Source organism: Macaca nemestrina, chromosome 1 (genome assembly GCF_043159975.1).
Source record: "Macaca nemestrina isolate mMacNem1 chromosome 1, mMacNem.hap1, whole genome shotgun sequence".
Taxonomy (NCBI): Eukaryota; Metazoa; Chordata; class Mammalia; order Primates; family Cercopithecidae; genus Macaca; species Macaca nemestrina.
Window position 1 is genome coordinate 5,655,928 of NC_092125.1, and position 20,940 is coordinate 5,676,867.

General features: G+C 34.2%; 1 protein-coding gene across 7 annotated transcripts in view; it reads left to right on the plus strand.

Moving 5' to 3' along the window:
* LOC105474669 (AKT serine/threonine kinase 3) overlaps positions 1–20,940 on the plus strand; it is a 356,860-nt gene that overhangs the window by 283,978 nt on the left and 51,942 nt on the right. For all 7 annotated transcript variants that reach the window (XM_011729486.2, XM_071069549.1, XM_071069543.1 and 4 more), the window contains 3 exons: positions 98–220; positions 9,353–9,481; positions 20,221–20,435. In XM_011729486.2, the coding sequence (XP_011727788.1) occupies positions 98–220; positions 9,353–9,481; positions 20,221–20,435 (467 nt within the window). The remainder of the gene's footprint in view (positions 1–97; positions 221–9,352; positions 9,482–20,220; positions 20,436–20,940) is intronic.

Sequence of the window (20,940 nt, forward strand, 5' to 3'; positions counted from 1 at the left end):
ATCACAATATGGTGATGAGAGGTGTTTTATGTTTGTGTTAATTTCCCCCACTAAATCAGTAATTATTACAATCCTGTCCCTGCTGTTTACCCTGCAGCTGTTTTTCCATTTGTCGAGAGAGCGGGTGTTCTCTGAGGACCGCACACGTTTCTATGGTGCAGAAATTGTCTCTGCCTTGGACTATCTACATTCCGGAAAGATTGTGTACCGTGATCTCAAGGTAAAAAAAAAAAGTAATCAAAATTTTTTTTTTGCAGAGACTATAGGGACAAACATAAAGTAATTACAAAGTGATACAGTTTTGAGAAAAGCAGCTTTTAGTTGGGAAAAAAGCACTATGTTTAAAATTTTAGTTCACTACATTTGGAGGAAATTTTATTCACTAACATGTATGTAGTTGATTTATGTGTGAGTTTTTGATTTGCAAAGTAATTTCTACTCGACTGCTCTGATCAAATAAAAATGTTAAACATGATTAAGTCAAATAACTTTACAAGTTACATTTAAAACAAGTTTTATTATGTTTACAGAAATGTTTTATGAAGAAGCATAGTAAGACTATTGGAAGGAACATATTCATTTTGATTTTAGCATTGACTTTGGGTGGTTTTAAATACCTGAAGCGTTTTAACATAATAACCATTATTAATGTGCCTAGTTTTTTATTTATGAAAGCACTCTATTTGTTCTGTTGGTAATAGTGTCTTGACTTCTCTGAGTTCCATTATGATGAGACCCTTAGGATAGCTCGGGATTGGCAAACTTTCTGTAAAGGGCAGATAAAATAATTTAGGCTTTAATGTTCATATCGTCTCTTTTGCAAACTACTCAACTCCATCAGTGTAGGGTAAAAGCAGCCTCAGATAATATGTAAATGAATATGTTTGGCTATGTTCCAGTAAATGAAATAGGCGATGGGCTCAGTTTAGTCCACAGGTTGTCATTTGTTGATCCCTGGAGTAACTCATACAAGGTAATAGTAATTCTCATGACAGTGTTATGAATTAGGTTGACTACATTAAAGGAATTTGTGCCAGGACACATTTTGAATAAATTCTAGATGTTACAGTCTTACTTTTGTAACAAGCAAATCGTATATAAAATTTGACACAGAATTGCCTTATTGATCAAATACTATTTCATGTAACATAATGATTGGTAGAAACAGAAGTTACATGAGGCTTTTATGAAATTCTGTTTTGTTTGAAATGAGGTATATAGAAGCTATAAGATGTTGTTATAGGAAAAACTGAACTATGTACCTATAAAACATCTAGATCAGAGATGACCAGAAATGTCTAAGTGCCAAAACAGGCTACAGATTAATACAAATTAGTAGTTTGATTGTATTTAGCCTGAACCTTTTTATAAGTAGGAATATGGCAGAATTCAGCATTCGTGTTATCTGCATGGCCAGATAATCCTATACTGTCTAAATGTCTTAAATATCGATTTTTTTGAAGGAATTAGTTATGTGGTATGACAAAATATGTGTTAACTTTCCAAATATACTGAGAAGTAGTTAGCTCTGCTCTTCCTGAGTCCACTTCTCGCATTCCCACTACGTGTTTTATGAATCTTATTTGTAGGGGTGAAATGGGGAAGGATAGAAACAGGGATGCTTAGATTTAGGGCAATTAGAACAATTTTAAAGTAATAGGTAACATCCAGAAGGCTTAAATTCAAAAGATTGAATTATTAGCTTAAAGACTGCTAAAGAAGAGAATATTCATTTCATTGCAGTATCGATTATGGTCTTGGTCAGTATTTCTTTAATCATTTCTGATCAAATGAATCAACATATGGGGGGGTGTGTGTGTGTATGTATTTTTGTTGTTGTTGTTGGGATGGAGTCTTGCTCTGTTACCAGGCTGGAGTGCAGTCGTGCCATCTTGGCTCACTGCAACCTCCAACTCCCTGGTTCTGGCGATTCTCCTGCCTCAGCCTCCTGAGTAGCTGGGATTATAGGCACATGCCACCACGCCCAGCTAATTTTTGTATTTTTAGTAGAGACGGGGTTTCACCGAGTTGGCTAGTCTTGATCTCCTGACCTCGTGATCCGCCCGCCTCAACCTTCCAAAGTGCTGGGATTAGGCATGAGCCGCCGTGCCCAGCCAACATATTGGTATATTGAAGCTCATTAAGTGAGTTCCACTGCCCCATTCTTTCTGATGATGGAATTAGACTAAATTTGTTAAACTGTAATATAAAATATTTACTTTGTTGAACTGTAATATAAAGTACTTACTTTATATATGAATATCAGTCAATTAGTTACCAAATGCACAATTCACCAAGTTTACTTGACAATTAAGTGGTCTCTGCTCCCTGAGTTTATTTCTTAAAAAAAAAAAAATAGCCTCAACTTAAAGATCTAAGTATATATTTAGCATAGGACAGAAACTGTAAAGGTACACCTAGAAAAATCCATGTAACATAAGAAATCAAACATCCAAAACTTACACAAATGTTATTTGTATCCATAGTATGGATTTGTATCCATAGTAACATGATTATTTATAATACAATGATGTATTTTAGGTAAGATCACAGAAATTTCGAGCTGGTCTTTAATTTATAGGTGATGTCCTTCAAACCTAGAGGCCTAGTAAATGACTTACTAAAAGTAATGACCTAAGTTGATAGCAGTAAGAATTTTTGGAACTCTTGAATCCTAGCTCCTTATTGAGTGTTCTTGTCACTATATCATTCTGACTTCTAGAGTTGAAATGAAATTATAGTGGGGGGATGCATATGGGGGGATGCAGTGGATTAACTTTGGGAATCTTTGTAAGCCTAAACTGCAAATTAAACTGCAGAAGGTAAGAGAATGAGTGTTTCAAATATATTTATACCAGATGTATTAAAGAACATTATCACGAACTGATTTAGGTACTCACTTTGATCAGTCTCAGATTTGTCTCTGTTCTCATTACTAATAACTTTGACTTTGTTCAAATGCAAATCCAATTGCTATGCCTGCAATAGCAGCACTTCTCAAGTAAGTCCATACCCGTTTGCCACTGTCTCATTCAGCATTGGAGACAAAGCCTTCTTTTATGTGCAGGTTAACTTAAGATATTTTTATCAGTTCCTGTTTCCTAATAAATTAGTGTTTATAGCAACAGAAACATTATTGAAAGCTTCGTTGTACTTTAGAAAGTAAGTTCATTTAATTTGTCAATACACATCATGTAATGAAGTTTTATTTTTATTAAGGACCCAAATTCCTTGTGATTACTTAAGGAAAACTGCTGTTGCTTCATGATTGCCTAAAAATTCGAAGAAATCTCTTCAAAGACTTCTTCAGTAGTGCAAATTGTATGTTAAAATCTTCTTTTCTGCTTAGCTTATTTTACAAATACAACCAATGACCATGGCCATCTAAGCACAGCGTAGGCTGAACAGGGTCATTTGCAAAGGTGAATATAACGATACTGGAATTCATTAAGAATTAATTTCTCGCTAGTTTATGGGAGAAAATAATACATAACTTGTTGCTATATCCTATTTGTAGAACACTTAATCTTGTTTCCCACCTAATGTGAGAATAGTTAACCATTTACAGTATTAATATGAGAAAACACCAAACAAATTTAGATACTTTCTAACACTTAGTAATGGCACGAACGGGTGACTTCAGGGAGTTTTACCATAGCCCTCCTCGACCTTGTCAGCTCCTTCATGTTCACCTCAAATAAATGCAGTTTGGATGGGAAAAGCATCCTTGCTTTGCTTGCTGAGTCTCAAGACACTTTCCCCAGCTCCCACTGCTAACCGGACGGTCACTGGATTCCTCCTATATAGAAATCTTAAGCCACTGCTCTTCATTCCTTCCACTTCTACAATCAAATTGTACTGGTATTCAACTATGTTCCTTATTCATAATAAATTTGTAAATAGCCTGGCAACCTATTTGGGGTCGATTTACATGATGAGTCCTTTTCTGGATTAAGAGGTTGAAGTGAAGAAACGTTTCTCTTTCGGAATTTCAGCACACTTTCCTCATTCCATGGTCATTCAGTTTCTGCAGGTCAGCTTGTGACATTTTGGCACTGGATGCCCATAAACTTAAAACTGCAATTTTCGAGTAGGAATTCCTTACTGCCTTCTTGGGCCTGAGTGAGTCTTGGTGCCCAAAACTGAGTTTGATGTATGTGGGCTCAGATGCGGTGTTAAGAGTGAGTGACAGGAATTGTTTATTGCTATTGCTGCAGTAGTCATCGGAGCCCTCAGGAACTGCTATTTTCATTCCTTTGGTTAATCACAATGTCATTTAATTAAAACGATACCATATGTATGGTGTTTTTAAACTTTGAAATATTTAGTCTGGCCTACATTCAAGCATAACTTCTCAGATTGGGCGCTACAAACAGGTCACAACCGAGCCTTGGCAGAGAGGCCTCCAGGCCAGCGAGTTCTGGTTTCAAGCATCTTGTCCAGTGAACCTGGTATGCCCCACCACTTTCAATCTGTATTTTACTGTGAAATGTAAAAGGTTGGGAAGCATTGTATTAAGACAGCTAGGATTTTTAAAGTTTAATTGTATGCTAGCCATCAGCAAGAACAGGAGGAAACATAGTAATTTTTGTTACAATTTTGTGCCCACTGAGCCCAGGAAAAAAGGTTTTAAAATCTACCATTTCTTCATATATGCACTGAATCCAGACCTTCTGTCAAATAATGCCTGTCCACTTCAGCTGGACCAAAAATGTTGCCATTTTTTTTGGTGGAAATTCTATGAGGAATTCGTCTATGAGAATTTGAGAAAAAATCAGACAAATTCTATGTCTGATTTTTTTTCTCTCCTCAAAAACATGAACTTTTAGATAACAACCCTCTGATAGAAATAGTAAGCACTACTTAGATATTTAATATACAGTCTTGTTTCTTATGATTTCATATTTGACTTCATCACTACTTTTGTTAGTGGATGCATCCATAAGCATAAGCATGCTGCCCTACTCTACATCTTGGAAACTAAGATTGACTGTGAATATCACACAGATGCATGTAAAGTTTCATAAATTTAGAGTACCTGAGCAGTCAGTGACAATATGCATTACATATTATGTGGCTAACAAAGGGAAACAGGAAAGTGATTTAGAAGAGAAGACTAAAGAAAGATCATTTGTAAATTTTTTTCTTCCTCCTTTACACAGTAGAAAGATTCCTAAAAATGTATGACTACTGTAAATAATGTAAACACTACTTACATTATGTTAGTGTTAAATGAACCAACACAGTGATTTCCAGATGTTACTGATATATCTAGGCCATTGATACGCTTTGGAAAGACTTTCTGTGCAGTCTGCAGGTTTACGAATCACCCTGCTAATGGTTCCTGTATTTTACAGAAACTCTGTTAATGCATCTTGAGTAAAATTATCATGTATTGTATAACAGAACTGAACATTTTATTATCTCCTGATTTATCTTTATACAAGATTAGATTTGGGGATATTGTTTTTTAAGCTAATGCATCTCTATTTCATATTTTTGGTGGACAAGTTTTAGTTATTCATGCTCAGCAAAATGACATTTTAGGGTGGTGAGAGAACACAAAATAATTGATAGAAGAATGTGGACACTTCTTCAAAATAACTGAGAAATTATGAGGCTGGGCACAGTAGCTCAAGCTTGTAATCCCAGCACTTTGGGAGGCAGAGTGGGCCGACTGTTTGAACCCAGGAGTTCGGGACCATCCTGGGCAACGTGGCAAAATACCATCTCTTAGAAAAAGAAAGAAAGAAAGAAACAGAAACTAGCGGGGCATGGTAGTGGTGCACGCCTGTGTACTCAGGAGGCTGAGGCGGGAGGATCAATTGAGCCTGGGAGGTTGAGGCTACAGTGAGCAGTGATTGTGCCACTGCATTCCAGCCTAGGCAACAGAGCGAGACCCTGTCTCAAAAACAAAAAAAAAGAAAGAAAATTATAAAACATTTGTGTTTTGTTTTTTTGAGACAAGATTTCACTCTGTCACCCAGGCTGGAGTACAGTGGCACCATCTCTGCATATAACAACCTCCCCACACGCCTGGGGCTCAAGTGAGCCTCCCGCTTCAGCCTCCAGAGTAGCTTGCACCACAAGCACATGCCATCACGCACAGTTAGTTTTTTCTATTATTGGTAGATACGGGGTTTCACCATGTTACCCAGGCTGGTCTCGAACTCCTGAGCTCAAGCAATCTGCCTGCCTCAGCCTCCCAAATTGTTGGGATTACAGGCATGAGCCACTGTGCCCAGCCTGTGTTTTGTTACTTAAAATAAATTATTGCATATGGAAAAATATTTTTAATACAGTCATTTGGCTGACAGAAATGTTTTATGGGGTTCCACTCTTGAAGTTTGTTGTTTTCTTTAAAATACAGTGTTGTTTAGAAGAGCCCACATCATGACAATTTACAAATAAACCATGTTTTAGGGAAAGATCAGTTCATTTATTCAGTTTTTATAGGATGTTAAGTTTGCCTTTAACGTCTCATTTAATTTTCAAAACTATCACGTTGGATTGTTACTGTTATTTACTTTTGTTTTATAGATGAAATTGAAGCATGTAGAAATTAATAATATACCCAAGGTCACACAGTGAATAAGGGTTAAAGCTCAAATTTTAATATGAACCCTCTGACTTAAACCCATAGTCTTATCCATTTTCCTCTCTACTGCCTCCCAGACAGTATACTACCGTTCCCCATGGCCATGACCCTTACTGCATCTCTCACAATCATCCCTTAGGCTTATCTTACTTCTTACTATGTCATTGTAACGTTTTTAAAAGCTATTTTGTAAAACAAGTAGGGTAACTAGCCGTCTTGGTTTCCCCAGGACAGCCCAGTTTTAGCACTTACATGTCCTGCATTCTGAGAAACCCCTCGTTTCTGGGCAAACTGGGAGTTGGTCACCCTCAGCCTATTCCTTACCCAAACCTATCCTTGCATCTCATTTCATTCTTCATCTCACAACCATGATCTGAGGCTCAGAGATGAAATACGAGGTTACAGAATTAGATGCAAGTCAGAATTTTACACACACATACACACACAGAGAGCTTGGTCTTAAAAAGCAGTGTTTATACATTTTGGTCTTTCTGTATCCAGCCCCTTCAGAAATAACTTTGAGAAAATGTGGAGAAATAGTGCATCCTGTCTGTCGTGTTTTCATGAAGACTTGCCCATGCACACAGAGCATGTGAGGAGATTACACACCAAACTAACGGGGATGGAACGATGTAGAAAGTACATTCACATTTTGTTCAATATTATGTATTATTTGGAATTTTTACAAGAATTGTTAAGGTATTGTATTAGTAAAAGAGTATTCACTAAAGATCTTCAGCATTTTATGTGCTATATTTATATATTAAGCATATTTTTAAAAATTAATAACAGGGCATATACATTTTTATTCAGTAAAACAACAGAAGCTTTAGTATATACTTAACGTTTCTCAATATGGCGAAGTGGGAGGGAGGAAGAAGAGAGGTTGTTTGAAAGAGGTGGAAAAAAGAGAGAAACCAGAGGCTGAGAAGAGACAGACCAAGGCAGAAAGAGAAAATAGAGATGAAGACTCTTGATGTTTCTGATTGGTTTCGGTATACAAGACTTACTGTCATTTGTGCAAATTGGGCTTGATTTATAGGTTCTGGATGGTAGAGAAATATTAGGAAGATGCAAGATAACTGAGTTTGGATAAAATAAAAAATTTTGATTTGGTCAGGCATGGTGGCTCATGCCTGTAATCCCAGAACTTTGAGAGGCTGAGGTGTGTGGATTACGTGAACCAGGAGGTCGAGACCAACTTGGGCAGCAAAGTGAGACCTCGTCACTATAAAAAATTAAGAAATTAGCCAGGCATGGTGGCACGTGCCCGTGTTCCCAGCCATTCAGGAGGCTCAGGTGATCACACCACTGCCCTCCAGTTTGGGTGGCAGAGACTCTGTCTCAAAAAAAAATTTTTTTTAAAAAAGGTTCAGCAGTATATTTAGGGTTCATTCAGCTTTCTGTAGAAAAAAATTGAAGCCAGACTTACCTCTGTGAGATATGCTATACATGAAATGTGTATCAAGCGTTTGGTTTAGTTACATAACACATTGAAGTACTATAAAAAAGGACTTTTGTTTATTCTGATCTTTGCTTCAGTGAACACAACTTGCCTAACTGTATTTAGTGTCTGGTTTATAAGACATTTGACAATATGGCAGAGAGTATGATAACATATTTTATATGACTGATAATCTGTTTATGTTCTTAAGTGGAGATCTGTTTTAAATTCGATATTAACATCAGAGTCGAGGTACATTCTTTCAAATGTCATCACATTAAGGAGTAGAATAAGAATCTATTCCTTAAATGAAAGTTAACTACCATTTATCCTGTTAATATACTTTTCACATTTTATATATTTTTTCTGTATGACCAAAGAAATACCTTTAGGTTGTATCTACATGAGTAGGCAAAGTTTTATGGGCCCTGAATACATAAGGCTGTATGATCACAACTCAGAACTCATCTGTATCTTTGTGTGATGATAATCATAATCTTAGGTTCACATTAGCTCAAGGGGAACTGGCTGATTACATTGTTATTTCTAATTGTGTTGGCTTTGCACAAATTCCTCCTCTTTTACGTTTCATAATTTTCCGCTTGAGGCACATGATCCTGTTACTTGGTTAAATCTTTAAGATTTCTTTGGTGTTTTGAATTAATGGATTCAAAGAGAGTCCAACTTTATAACATTTATGCTATATATTTTTATTAACTGTTGAATGTTTGACTTTGATGTTCTTTTTATTTTTATGTTTAAAAGGGTTGGTATTTCTTAATTACAAAGAACTGCAAAAGAGGATATCGCCTTACCTTACAAAATAAGATTTAGGTTTGATTTACAAGCACCACCAAAAAAATTTCTGTAAGTGAATATTTTATAATAGCAATAGATTCCCAGGAGAAATTGTTGAAAACCATCTGTAAATATCTAGAAGAGGATGCTCATCTCTTTGGGATTGTTTAGATCACATTTTCTTTTTTTAAAAAAGAGAGGATTGATGTCTACTTTGAAAAGTTGACTAGGCTTTAATTTTCAGAACTTACAAAATAATGGCTCTTAAAGCAGTATCACTCATTCCTATTGGTTTAAAAATAGAAAATTTTATCATCCTGAAGTGTTTGATAAAACATGTTTCTTTTTACACGTGAAACAACAGGGTTTGTAAGTACTGAAAGTTCTATTAGCTACAACAACTATGTCCTGTTTCCAAAATACCTTACTCAGCATTCAGTAGTTTTTCAAAACGGTATTTTCCTGTTGCTGAAGACTGTAGAACAAATTATATCATTTTTCTTAATACACAGTTGGAGAATCTAATGCTGGATAAAGATGGCCACATAAAAATTACAGATTTTGGACTTTGCAAAGAAGGGATCACAGATGCAGCCACCATGAAGACGTTCTGTGGCACTCCAGAATATCTGGCACCAGAGGTAGGCTTTGGCTCCACTGATAGGAAAGTAACATTGACATGATGTTTTGTAAAGTAAACTATTTAAGCATTAAAAGTTAACTCTAGTGTCTACTACTTTTATCTCTATTTCAACCTGAATCAAAATTTTTTTGTTCTTAATTTGCTATAATGGGATATTGTAGGACCAAGAATATATTGAAATTAAATTTTATAAACTATAAGCACAAAGGTACTAACTAAAGTCGATTAAATCAATTTTTATATCTTGGCCATATCCATTTTATCTTGGCTATACCCATTTTGATTCATTTATTAAAATAGAATAATTGATTTCAGCAAGAATATTTATATTTTTATAAACCATCTTGGACTTTCCTTAGAAACAACAGTGATTTTTAATTTATAGTATTGTGGGTTTATTTAAAATTATTTTATTGGGAAAATTATTGAAATGACAGTAGCTACATTTTGGAATTTATGTCAAAGGAAGCTCCAAAGTGGTAACCTCCCTGTGCTAAGGGTTCCACAATAATTTATTAATTTGTTTATTCAACAGATATTTATTGTATATCTGCTGTATATCAGGTACTTTTCTGGATAATGGGGTTACAGGCGCAAGACAGAAAAGGATCCTAGTCTCAGGGAACTTAGCTTTCAGTGGAGGGAGACAATGAAAATAAAAAAAGAAATAACATAACGTCTTAAGTTTCATAAACAAAAAAAAAAAGCACTATTAAATGTAAGGGTGTGGTGTGGCTGTTGTAGATGGTGTTCCAGTTACTAATGCTGTGTAACAAACCACCCTAGTATTTATCAGTGGAAAACAACCATTTTCTATAAAATAATGGATTTTGTGAATCAGGAATGCAGATGGGCACAGCAAGGACAGCTAATTTCTGCTCCACTACGTATGAGGTCTCAGCCTGAAAGACTTTACAGTGAGAGCAGGATTCTATGGCTGGAGACTGGAGTCATCCGGAAGCATCTTCACTCACATGTCTGACAGTTCTGTCGGCCGTCCACTAGTAACTTATTTGGGCTGTTGGCAGGAGCACTTATATGTAGCCCTTCTGTCCATGGGTCTGGACTTCCTCATAATGACAATTTCAATGCAGTCAGACTTCTTTGGCTCTGAGCCCTAAAAGCAAATGTCCTGGGGAACACGTTAGAAGCTGCATGGTGCCTTTGTTTCCACCTAGTAAACCATCAAGACTATTAACTTTTTAAAAGTTTGATTTCACAGATATTTTTATAATTGGAGTACAATTTATATACCATAAAACTTATTCTTTAAAATACACACTTTGGTGATTTTTAGTACGTTCACAGAGTTGTAGAACTATCACCACTGTCCAATTCCAGAATATTTTCATCACTCCAGCAAGAAACCCCATACCCATTAGCTCCTCATTCTTCCTTCCCCCGTAGGCAACCACTGATGTACTTTTTGTCTCTATAGATTTGCCTGTTGTAGACATTTCATACAAATGGGATCATACAGTATGGAGTCTTCTGTGACTGGCTTCTTTCCCATTTTTAGCATGTTATTGTTATTTCATTCCTTTTTATGGCTGGATAATATTCCATTGTATGGATAAACCACATTTCGTTTATTTGTTCAGCAGCTGATGTACATTGGGTTGCATCCATTTTTTGGCTACTGTGAATAATGCTGCTGCTCTGAACATTTGTTTATGCATCTCCTTTTATGGCCTATTTTCGGAAGTCACACAACATCATTTCTGTCATACCCTTACTCCCCGAAGCAGTTGTAAGCCTGCACACGTTTAAGTGGTGGAGACAGAGACCACACCTTTACGTGCAGAAGAGCATGTGAGATGGGAGATACTGCCACAGCCATCTTTGGAAAATAACATCTTTCACAGACAGTATGTTCAGGGAAAGTGATGGTTGATGGAAAGAGATGGTACCTATCGCAAAGGTAAAAGGGAAGAGCTTTCCAAAGAGAGGAGCTAGTGCTCCATTTCCCCTCAAACTCCAATACAGTTTTTGTGGCTATAGGCAAATAGGGAGGTGTTAATACTTGATGTGTGAGGGTAACTATTTAATGAGCATCTACTATGTGCCACATGCTGTGTAAGTGCATTACATCTATTTCATTTAACATTTGGAATAATCTTTGATGATAGGTAGCAAATACAATTTTTTTTAAAGGTGAGGGAACATGAGATCAGAATGTTTAAATGTTATCTGTACACAACCGGGAAGTGGTGGAAGTGTAATGAAGATTCTAATTAGTTTGTCTGACTATAAAGCCCACTTTTACTTTTTAAACTACATACGTCCTGGCCTCAAAAAATCCTAATTTGAAGACCACTTACAAATATAAATAATCATAATTTTTAAATGAATACTTTGTAAATTTCCTGCCCAACAGGAAAATGTAATCAAAAGAAATTAGGAAGTAAAATCCCCAATGATGCTCGCATTCCTTATACATATAGTAACTCATGCTAGTCTATTATTCTAATAGTTCTTTTCAACTAGGGATTACATTTACATTTCAACAATGTTAAATTATTGTAAATAAGTGCTACTATTTAAAATACAATAAATTTCCTACTATTTTCTTGCCAAAAATATAATTTTCTCTCTTTAAAAATCTGTAGTTTAGAATTCTCTATTTTTGTGGTTGAATTAGGTAAAACTTTAGTAACACTGTTTCTTGTTTATTCAAATAAAATATTTTCTAGAATAGAATTGTTTTTATAAATGTCACAAAAAAATTATTTGTTTCTCTGGAGTTCAGTTACCCCTGCTATAAATTTGCTATGGAAAAAGATATGCCATATTTAGAATAACAAAATTAGTTGTGTCACAATTAGGGTAAATTATTTCTAAAGAAGACGAATACATCTCATTTAAGAAGCAGATGATCTGAGAAACAAAGATATTATTTCCTACGCAATGTCATTAGCTGAAGAACAAATTAAGAATTTAATGCAAGAAGAGTACACTTGTTTCTGTATGGAAAGTTTATAGTTCCCACAAAATTATGAGTTTCTCTTTAAAGACAAGAAAACATTTCTGTATACCTTTTTTAATACTTCAAAAGTCTGATCTTTAAAAACAGTTTATATACCCATCCTTGGTTGATACACAGTGATTCATAATTAAAATCTTGACACCATGTTTTTATAGGGAAGAGTGATTATTGTTGTTACTATTTGAGTATGAGAAATCTTGAAACAACATGAAATTGTAGCTTTTATATTTTAAATGTCGTGTCACATCTTGCGTTTTTAAACTCTGACTGTGTTTACCCTTAAAAAATAAGAATTAATTCCTTTATTCTGGTCTTCAGTGGCACCATTTTACTGAAGAACACTCATTCATTCATCAAATAATTATTTATTGAATATTTTTTAAGTATCAGGCATTACCTTAGGTACTGGGAATACAATGATGGTAGAAAATGTCTTTTGCCCTCAAGTGGCTTGCTGTTTACTAAGGTGATAAGTTATGGAAAACAGTTATTACTGTGCAAGAAAATAACTGTTTTACTAGTTCCATACAGTGGAGTGGAAGGAAGAGGAAACGTGCTTAAGCCTGCAGGGAGGGTCCGGCAGCGGAAAAGGGGAAGCAGGAGAGGAGGCTGGACACATAGATAGGGATTGAAATGTAACAGAGTTTTAGATTTGATCCTGTGGGCTAGGGAAAATCACTTGTGAATTGAGAGCAAGGCGATACTGTGATCAGATTTACATGGTCAGTGTTAGGGAGGGATTGGCAGGAGCTGAAGCCAGCCTCTTCTTTTTACCTCAGATGGTGTCTCTCACTTTTTTTGGACCTTGAAATTTCTAGTACATTACCATTATTAATGCTGGGCTTTTTGTGACAATATTAGGAGTAGTAGTTGTGTATCAAATCTGTAATACATTCTTGACTACTGCTTCTCTTGTGAATGACTCACTGTCAACATTATCCCTTCTGTCTTTACAGAAGATTTGTTTACACATTATGTAGGAATCTTGCTGCAACCTATACTTCACCTAGCAATAGTGTTCCTTCACCTTTTATGTTTTTTTAATCTGGTATGAAGACGGGTGAAGGGTATTTTGAAGATACTTCACAAAGAGTGTTAAAAATCAGTTTAAAGCCAGTTTATTAAATGTTCAATGTCAGATACATGGCAGGTTTTAAAATAAACTTAGGTTTAAGTGAACTTAATTTGTTTCTTGTGGCAAATGAGGAAAACATAAAACTTACAGTATAAATGTGCCATTTGTTGAAAAAAATATTTTTAAGGTATTGTTCTGTTATCTCTTTTGAGGAAGGATGCAGCTTATAATGCAGTTTTCCAACTTGGGAAGCATTTAACAATACTGTTAATGTAGAAAAGGCTAGTTTTTGTTTTGTGTTTTTAACAGGTTACAGAGGTTCACTTCTAGCTGGCATATGCACTATGCATTTAGTGTGCTACGTCCTGAAAACTGCATTTGCATGTGTAGCTTTAAATGAATGTACCTTTGCTCTTTTGTACATTAGAAGGAAATAAACTTATAGTAAATTATGGATCATATGATATCTTGAGGGGATTTTGTTTTTATAATCTGTGCTGTATTTTCACACCTAGAAATTATAAAAGAAATTAGAAATCACATATAAACTCTTACTGTTAAATTTTATTATTTGATTTGGCTTCTATTGAATCCAAACCATTTTATGCAGTGCTAATTATTTAGAGTCTCAGCTTTGCTCTTGAGTTAGCAGTACCTGATCAACTTTCCAACTGTAAAACAGTTTGAAAATCAAATGTAGCTTACATGCAAGACCCAACAAAATTAAAAGTGTTAAGTGCGTTTTGGCAGTTCACTTTTATTATGCCCAGTCCTCAAATGTACCAGCAGATAATCATCTGAATGTTAGTTAGTTTTCACATGCTTATGTGATCACACAAAAAGTACATGCTAAAAAGAAGCAGATGGTGACAGATGGGGAAGGTTGAATAAGGTGGTTTTGGAAACCTAGAGAAATGCACTTCTGTAATAGTGTAAAAATAAAAATTATTTGATAATCGAGTTAGAACTAACAAAGATTGCAAAAAATGACTTGATTGTTGGGAAATATATAATATCTAGCTGTGGTTGCTATTGAGAAAAAAATGTATATAATTTTATTTCATCTAAATGTAAAATGATTTGTTTTTCCAGTTACTGAAGCAGTATTTGATGCATTCTTTTTAGTTTTTTAGAATCCCATTCTTAGAAAACATTTCACTTGCTCTAATTTTCCAGATTTTTTTCTTTGAAACCTACTGTCTTTAATATCTTACATATAATGTAACATAATGTAACATTTTTAAAATAGCTGAAATAGATGAGAATATTTTGATAACTATTTTGATACAAAGATTTGCTCAAAGTCATCATTTGAGGTCATAGTACAAATGGAGATTAAATTGTATATAAATTAAAAATCAAAGATATATATTAACTTCCAGAAAAGGTAATAAAGGAGGTGCCAGGGCATGGACTAGTGTTGCAGGTGTGGGAAATGTTTAGAAGCTAACTTACTCGAAATGTACTAAATAAAATTTTCTTTATTTTAAATCCAACAAAGAATAAATGTAAAATATGTCATTTTGTGGGTGCTGCCAATATTGTTTTTAGGAGATCTGAAGAGAAATGTATGAGGCTAGTTACATATGTTTGCACATTTAATCTGTAGGTAAAAATAGTAGCACATGTAGTTACATTCTGATTAGTCTTTGCACAAAGTTCTACTATATTCCAGCAGATTGTAAAGCTAGTCTTAGAATCTCTATGCTTTCTGTGAAAAGAAAGAGTTGTTTTAGTAGCCTTTCTAAAATTGTGGACAACCCTAGCATTTTATTTACCTGTTAATAATTCATATGATATCTGTCCACCTGGGGTAATTTTGAAAACCTTAATATTCCTGGTAATTCAGAAAAGATCTCATCACCATGATTAAAGGGAACATTAAAGGAGTAGAGGGATGAGTTCAGATAGAAGTTGTCTGCTCTATAGTTAGAATTCATATTTAAGAACTTCTAACTCTCATATGAGTTGGCTTACTGTTTAGTTGAATATATTTAATTTCTTTCTATAGTATGTTGCTATTTTATATGATTTTCTGGGTAATATTACAAGCCATTCCATTTTATCTCATAATTAGACATTGTTTAAATATGAACTAAAATGGAATTAACGCCTCTCAATGTTTATAAGTGGCATCTTGTACTTACTTAGAGGTCTGTCAGTTCTTAAAGTAGCTATTTTTTGCCCTAACTTCTTTTCAATGTTATATGGTCTTTTGGCTTTAACAGAATATTTGCATTCAGTACTTTGGTATGATTCTAGTTTAAGCACAAAGTTTAATTTTAAATTCTCTGTACCATGAGAACATATACAAAACTAACCCTAACTGGGAACACTAGTGATTACCTATAGTATTTTACAATGGCTATTGTTACTTGGGTTATAAAGGCTCAGTTTCTTGGAATCCCATAATGTCTATTGCTTCAGAATAAAAAAGAAGTATAGAAATCTCTTGGAAGATATGTGTAAGTATGATCTAATCATCATTATTGTATCCATTTAGCCTTTCTCTTGTCGAAGGATTTTTCCTGTGCTAGCCAGAGTTTGCTTTTGAAAGTACGATGTTAACCGTGTACAAGTATTTGTGTGTGCTAGGAGAGGTGGCCATAAAGCGTACAGCCTTCATACAATTCATAGCAAATGGCATTGACAGTTGCTGTCGCTTAAAAATTACTAAAGCAGTTGAGAAATAGTTATAAAATATGTATTTATGAAGAAAATACCAAGCAACTGTAGAATTTATAATCTTATGTATTGAAATGGATACTTTTCCTGAAACTGCAGTTCACTTTAAAATCTGAATGAGAAGATTTATAGGTCTTTTTTTCTTAGCCCGTACCTGTGATGTTAAGAATATATGAAGGGCTCCCATAAATGATAAATGATACAGATGTGTGTTTAGGTATAAAACACACATCTATCAGTTACCTGAAATGTAAGACTACTGGAAAAATCTTTTTTTTTTGAATTAGTGGTAAATTGGTTCATCCAAGTTCGCAGTTTACTTTCACAACATAGGTGTGCAGACAGTTTGTTTAGATGTTTAATTTTTTCCCCCATCTGTTCTGTCAGGATTATTGATTGAGCAGTAAGCCACTCCAGGGCATACATAGCCTCCTTATAATTGCTTGCCTTGGGTGCATTGTGTGGCCTGGTGGGTAGGCTGAGGGAGGTGTTCCTTTAACCTCCTAGTAAATCCTCCTGGTAAAAGAATATTGGAATGAATAGATTTTTTTTTTAAAAGGCCCATTAGCCAAATAAATATTTACATTGGAAACTTGAATTGATAGTATCATTTAAAAATATGTAGTTTCTCATTCAATATCATTCTTTGAAATTAAAACACATTAGTTCTTGAATTGTTATTAACTCACCTGGCTGTTTTATAAATGTAAGTCTCTTCATCAAATATTGATCAGATATTTCCAGGGTATTTAATGTTAGTTTGTATCTGCTGTAACCTCCTTGAGTCTTAGGTTTTATCATATCAGAAAGTAAAGCAATTTCTGGCTCCTATTAGAAATAAAGCCTTATTTTCTAGAGTTTGTGCTCTGTTTGAGTTTTCATTTGATGTGACCACTCATCAGTCTGTAACAATTGCATTTTTTTTTAATGTTCCAAATCCCCTCTTTCATCTCTGTTTGGGCATTTGTGTTGAAGGTAGGTATAAAGTACAACTACATCTGTGGTTATAAAGGACTGTAGGGGTAGAGGAAATACCAAATGTCTGCTTTCCTATTTAAAGTTTGGGTTTCATTTAAGTCAGTAACGTTGGTTTTATGGAAAAGAGATGCAAGTTTATTTCTTCAAGATAAATCTTTCATTGGATTTTTCAGGAGCATATTTTGATCTGTATTTATATCCAGATTGTATGAGAAATTACCTTTTAATGAAGTTGAAAATATGCTCTACCGTTGTTGTACCTGTCCGTTATACCACTGTTTATCATACCTTTCAGCCAGCCCTCACAATAACCATGAAATAAATTAGCCTTTTAGCTAGAAAAAAAAATTCTCAGAGGTAGCCAGAAAGACTTTGCAATCCTTAAGTTAAAAAAATGTAAATTGTATATGTTATGTATTTATAGAATAATAAGTGCTTTGAGTAGAGGGAGAAAAATTGTCTCCTTAAAATAATCTGAAAGAGGTTATGGGATTCAAATTGGTTGATTTGACTGTGGGATTTCCAGAGTATTTAAAAGTATTGTGTTTTGAAATAATGTAGACTCAGGAAAGAGAAAAGATATTGTTTGAATAGTGGGAACATATATATCCACATATAAGATAGTGTAATTATTTTTATTTATATATGTTTCATCTTATAGCTGTTTGGAGATAGGATTTGAACAAAAATCTTTCTAACTGATAGTGAAATCTCTTAGGTAAAGAGGGATTTTAGTTGTTAGGGTGTTTTCTCCTCAGCATTGCTTAAGTTTACATGTCCGGAAGACAATACGTTACGTCAGTTTTATTCAATACAAAGTGATACGGCAAACAGTTCTAATTATAGCATTATGTATCTGTAGATCAATTAAAGCACGTATGTTCAGAGGCAAAATCACTTATTTTAAGAATCAATATTCATTTTACAAAGCTAAATAAAATTTATTTTATCAAACAGATTTTTTTACAATGCAATTTTATTTTTCAGTTGCTTATTTCTCTTCAAAAATAAAAACCCCTTTTTTTATGTACTCACTTTCCCTTCTGGCTGCAAACCAGGTATTTAAACAAAAATAAAGGATTGCCAGTTTTGCCAGCTGGGGATGAGAACCCGGCTGGTGAAATGTGGGTTCGGGAGGCAGTTAATCCAGCTTTTATGCTTTTTATGGTTTTATGAAAAAAAGAGGTTAAAAACCACATTTGGCTCCTTTCCATATATGCCACTGTTTTATTGGTGTTGTAGGAATGCAGTTAAAGGTTACTTAGATTTAAATTTTTTTGTTGTTATTAGTTAAAATCTTGTGTCAGTTAGATAAAGGCCCACAAACAGTGCATTCTACTAATTGGCCATGAGATAGATCCTTGAATCATCAGAAGTCACTGGTATTTTAAAATAATATATGCAGCATTTCCTTTAACATAAATATGTAAGTAGAATTTCTTCTGCTTTTTCAGGTTATTTTTTTGTTTTCTATTTGTTCTCAGATTACTCATTTCAAACAAGTAAAAATACATTCTTTAGGCTAATGATGAAAACTAGAATTTGTTGTTCTTCCAGAAAATGTTTTTGTTAGTTTGTGATTTACAAAACATTTCTAGAAAAGCATAGGATCTAAACTTGTGTTCATATCCTACCAGTGAAGTTTTCAGTTTTTTAGCCGTAAAGCAAACATTGATATAATTGAATTAAAAATCTTTTCATAATAGAAATGCTTACTGAATAGATCTTTTAAGTAACATATTTTTTCTTATAAATTATATCCTTTGTCTTTAAATACCCTACCAAAGTGCCTTTCGTAGTATTTTTAGGTAATCATAATGTAACTGTCAAAAATATCACCTGTAATTCTGTGAGATTATTGATAAATTTTAAATAAAAGTCATGTAAGAGTAATCTTCCAGAAAATATTTAATTTGAACCAAGGAAGTTTGGAACACAAGTACTACTTTGTCCTTATCAAATGTTCTCTTTTGTAATCGGTTGTAAGTGTTTTTAAATTGATAAATTCATATATGTGGTTTTCCTGATCTGGTTTTCCAAAGCTGAGAGGATCAAATAAAGTAAGCTTTAAGATTATCAAATACAGTTTTAAAATAAAATATTCAAAGTTGCATATGGATGAGGAATATTCCATTGGATGAAGAACAAATCTGATAAAAAGATAAAACCAAATTTTTCCTGGGGCAAATGGTAAGTTACCATGTTCCCATTTGAACACATTGCTCCAACATAGGCAAACGGATACTTTTATATCTTTTCTAACTAAATTTATTTTGCCTGTAATATATTTTGGGAAAAATTTAAGGACATATACCACACAGATATTAAGTCCATTTTTTTGCTGTAACAAATTTTTGTTGTGAGATACAAAGCTGTGGCTATTAAAGTTTATTACACCTCATACCATAAGCTATTATATTCACTTTGTCAATTAAATAGTTCCAGAAAGAGTTGAAACATACAGGGACCTCCAAAGGTTTTCAAACTTAATGATTGTCTTGCCCTGTAGACTTCTCCATTACATTGCCTTTGTTTACTACTGTCTTTCACTGTTTAATTTGTATTACTTAGTTCTTCTTAAAGCAAGAATGTGTAGTGCATGTTATATGCTCTATAATCAGCACACCCTAGCTCTGAGTTGTTACTTAAAGTCCACATGGGTGGAACCAGAATGAAAAAGTCACTAGGCCTAAGAAAAAATATGTAAATATGCTAGCTAACGTTTTTCATTTGATCCTTATGTATATTCATGTACTTGGGATTTTTTTTTTTGTACGACCTGCCCCTTTTTTTGTACACTGGCCATTTCTGGATATGTATTGAATGTTCCACATATTTGATGTGATTTGTGTTTTTTGTAGGATGCTTCACAGTTTAAATGTCAAGATCTCAGAATAGACTACCTAGGCTTTGAAAGTTAAGATTCATTTTTATATAAAAATCTTATGTTTTATGAATAATGCTTTAAAAGTTAACATATAATAATTAATCTTTTTACTGATTTCACTTTTAGGTGTTAGAAGATAATGACTATGGCCGAGCAGTAGACTGGTGGGGCCTAGGGGTTGTCATGTATGAAATGATGTGTGGGAGGTTACCTTTCTACAACCAGGACCATGAGAAACTTTTTGAATTAATATTAATGGAAGACATTAAGTTTCCTCGAACACTCTCTTCAGATGCAAAATCATTGCTTTCAGGGCTCTTGATAAAGGATCCAAATAAACGGTAAGCCTTGACGCTCAGCGAATTACTGATGAATGTGGTTAAAAATTGAGATATGGAAATTAATTCAAATATAACTAACTCCAAGAAGCAATGTATTTGGTGTAGACATCTTCCCACTGAGATCCTGACTTATTTTTAACTGCATAATATAGAACATTTAAAAATTTTTCTCGACTCTTTCCTAACTTGGAACTTTTATGCAGATTTACCAAATAAGGATTTTGAGAGTTTCATTATCCATATTATGAGTGAAAATTTGTTAATTGCTCTGTTACTTGATCTTGTGGGGATAGGAGAATCCCTTTTCTTTCTTTCAGTCTCTGGGCCTTTGTATTTCTTATAAAAGGAATAGACCTATTTTTCAATACTCTCCTCTCACCCGCAGCCTGTGTTAACATATCTAATTGCTTTTTTTTTTTTTTTTTGAAACGGAGGCTGGAGTGCAGTGGCGCGATCTTGGCTCACTGCACCCTCCGCTTCCCAGGTTCAAGTGATTCTCCTGCTT